The 2,914-nt window shown below is 56.0% G+C and overlaps 1 protein-coding gene across 1 annotated transcript; it reads left to right on the top strand.

The window, feature by feature from the left end:
- Window positions 1-481: 481 nt before the first annotated feature.
- Window positions 482-1,166, top strand: M421DRAFT_427188 (uncharacterized protein; the record flags this gene model as incomplete). Its single annotated transcript, XM_033594599.1, has 1 exon — window positions 482-1,166. A coding segment is annotated over one exon (165 nt), but the record flags the coding sequence as incomplete, so codon positions are not given.
- Between the last annotated feature and the right edge of the window lie 1,748 nt (window positions 1,167-2,914).

Here is a 2,914-nt window from a genome sequence, read left to right as displayed (position 1 = left end):
GCGGCGATCTGCCATTGCCGGCAGTGCTCTACAATTGATTTCCTCTCTTCGCTTGCTACGCCGTGCTGGTCGCGCAGATGCACATCGACGTTCTGTATGCCTGTAGCGTGCTCCTTGCAGATTAGCACCTGATAGCGCTGGAGATAGCAGAAGCGCTCTTGCACGTTGTTGATTGTTATCTTGCTTGCGCGCGGTCGCTTGCGGTGCTGCGTTGTAGTTATTGTTGCGGGTGGCTGTGCGTTCCAGCAGAACTCTATGCCTAAGATAACCCTAAGCGCAGCAATGCAAGCTGAGAAATGCAGAAACAAAAGTTGCGGCGCGATAGAGTGTATAATTTTTGGCAGGTTTTGTATAGAACATGTTCCGCGAGCGGTGCAGCTTAGGGGTATGATCGGGGGTCAAAGACACGATGTTTGCCCCCTATCGCAGGCCCGATTCGGTTGCGCAACCCTAACGCTACACCCATTTCAGCGATGATCGGGCCCAAGCATGCGCGTCATATAGGTTAGGCCATTAACATTGCTTCTGCACGTCCTCCCGCGTCGCGCAGTACTTCTAACTAACCCAGCACTATCAGCAGCTGTGACTGCCACCTTGGTCGTGAATCCCTTGTCGAAATGCGTCCAGCTCCATGCCCGTCACGCCTGGGTGCGCGGTGCACTGCATCGTCTTGTGCTGCTGCCACTCAGTTGTGCCAGCGTTGTCCAGCATGTAGCACGCCACACACCCGTTGCGCAGCTCATCCATCAGTTCCTCTACCTGCTGCCACTCCGTGCTCGCCTCCCGCTGTGCGTCGTGCCAACTGCGCGTCCCCTCTCCGCACTGGTTGCACCCAGCCGTCTCTATGTTGTTGCACTCCACCCGCTTGCCGTCTAAGTAGCTGCTCATCAGCCCTTGTTAACACCTGCTGCTAATTAGAAACATGCCCATTGCCTGCACGTCCAAGTTGTTGCTCTTCTGCTTTATTATCTGCTCAACCTCGCCCTGCTCTACCAACACTACTGAATCCACCCTTTCGCCAGCTCGCCCCCCACGCCCACTCTCCTGCGCGTAGTCGATCATGCTCCACGGCATCCTCACGTGCAGTATGAACACGATCCTGGGGAAGTCTACCCCTGTGCCTAGCGCTGACGTCGCTGTCATCAGCCCTCCTTCTATCAACCACTGCTTCACTTAGTCCTCACGGTCGGGCACGTCGGCGTGATAGCACCCACACCCCAGCACCTCAGCTAGCTCTTCACACTGCTGCTTGCTGCGACAGTACACCACGCCCTTCCAGCCTCTGCTAAGCAGTAGCTGCTGCTGCTGTCGACACATCGCCACCACTGTCTCTAACGCCTTACCACGCTCGCACCACAACACGTAGTACTGCGTGTTCAGCCGTACAGTGCTTGCCCGGATGTACATTGCGCACGGAATTAGCATGCTTGTTGCTAGCTCACCCTCCCGAACCGGCGGAAGCGTCGCTGTGAGCAGCACAATCAGGCACGGCAGCAGCCGCAAGTTCTTCAACTCTGCCAGCTTCGGCCGCCAGTCGCTCGACGTGAAGATGAGATGACACTTGTCCACCACCACCCGCCGCAGCAGCCCTTTGCTGTGCAGCATGTTCGCGTACCCTATGAAGTTGCCGTTGCTTCTTGTGTCACCAGCCATGTCTGCGCTGACCACAACTACGCTCGCCAGATTGCTCTCTCTGTGCTTCCACTTGATGCAGTCAATGCCGCACTTTCGTATGCGGCTCACCAAGTCCTCCATCAGCGCTCGATACGGCACTACCACCACCGTCACCCCAGCGTCCGTCAAGCAAGCCGGCACGCTGAACAGCAAGCTCTTGCCTCCGCCTGTCGGGAGTACGACAATCAGCGGCGTCTGCTTCCCTAGCACCGCGTGCAGCGCCTGCTCCTGCTCCACCGACCGAAACCCAACGTCTTGCTTGCCTAGCACCTGCTGCAGCCCCCGCTGGATTGCTTCCGCCCGCGCGTCTGCAACCCAGACCTCCTTCTCTCTCGGCAGCCCAGCGAGCCCTGACAACATGCTGATGCTCATCGGCCTCTTCGCTATCCTGCTCGGCCCCACGTACTTCGTGCTGCTGCTGTCCACCCCTAAGAAGCGGTGCCATGCTACGCTCAGCAGCCGGAACGCATCGATCGACCGCACTCTGAGATGCTTCACAATATCCATCGGCACGCTGTAGTTGCCTACGCCTATTGCAGTTGTGCGCGAGTTTTGCAGCTCAAGAATGTCTTCACTGTTGTCACCCACTTCTGCCTCTTCTATCTCTCCTACGTTGTCTTGATAGCCCTTGCTGAACAACTCTCCCACATATACCCAGCCAATCCCCACCGCTGCGTGCCGGTAGTCGAGCGTGTGCAGCGGCACTCCAAGCCTCTTACCAGTCTCTCGCCGCAGTATCCTCGTGAGCCGGCCAGTGTCCTACGCGCCCTGCGCATCGTGCCACACGTAGTCGCTGTAGTTCCCCCCAAGCACCTGCAGCGTCAGATACTCCTTAAACAGCTGCATGTGCACCAAGTACAATGCCATCACCTGCCCCAGCTGCAGTGACAAGAAGCGCAGCACAATCTTTAGCTTGTCCCACTGCAACTGCGACTTGTGATAGTAGACAACTATTATTACCTGCCTATCTACAACAAAGATGTTGTGGTCCTATAGTACGCTGTTGCAGTGTTAAATTGTTGTGATCTAGCTGTATGTCTTGCACTGCGCACTATTAAGTAGCTTTCCTAGCTCTTCTATTAGCTGCGCAGGCTCTTCTAGGAGCTTAATTGCGCTTAGAGCGACGGTCTTAAATTAAGTAAAGCGCTTAAGTATCTGTCGCTGTAGCGCAGCAGATGCAGCATGATATTTGCGGAGATGCGCATCAAGACTCACAACCACTATACAGTGCTGCTTGCAA

This window comes from Didymella exigua (genome assembly GCF_010094145.1).
Source record: "Didymella exigua CBS 183.55 unplaced genomic scaffold M421scaffold_99, whole genome shotgun sequence".
NCBI lineage: Eukaryota > Fungi > Ascomycota > Dothideomycetes > Pleosporales > Didymellaceae > Didymella > Didymella exigua.
The sequence above is the reverse complement of the archived record's forward strand: the minus strand, read 5'-3'. Positions and strand labels throughout refer to the sequence as shown.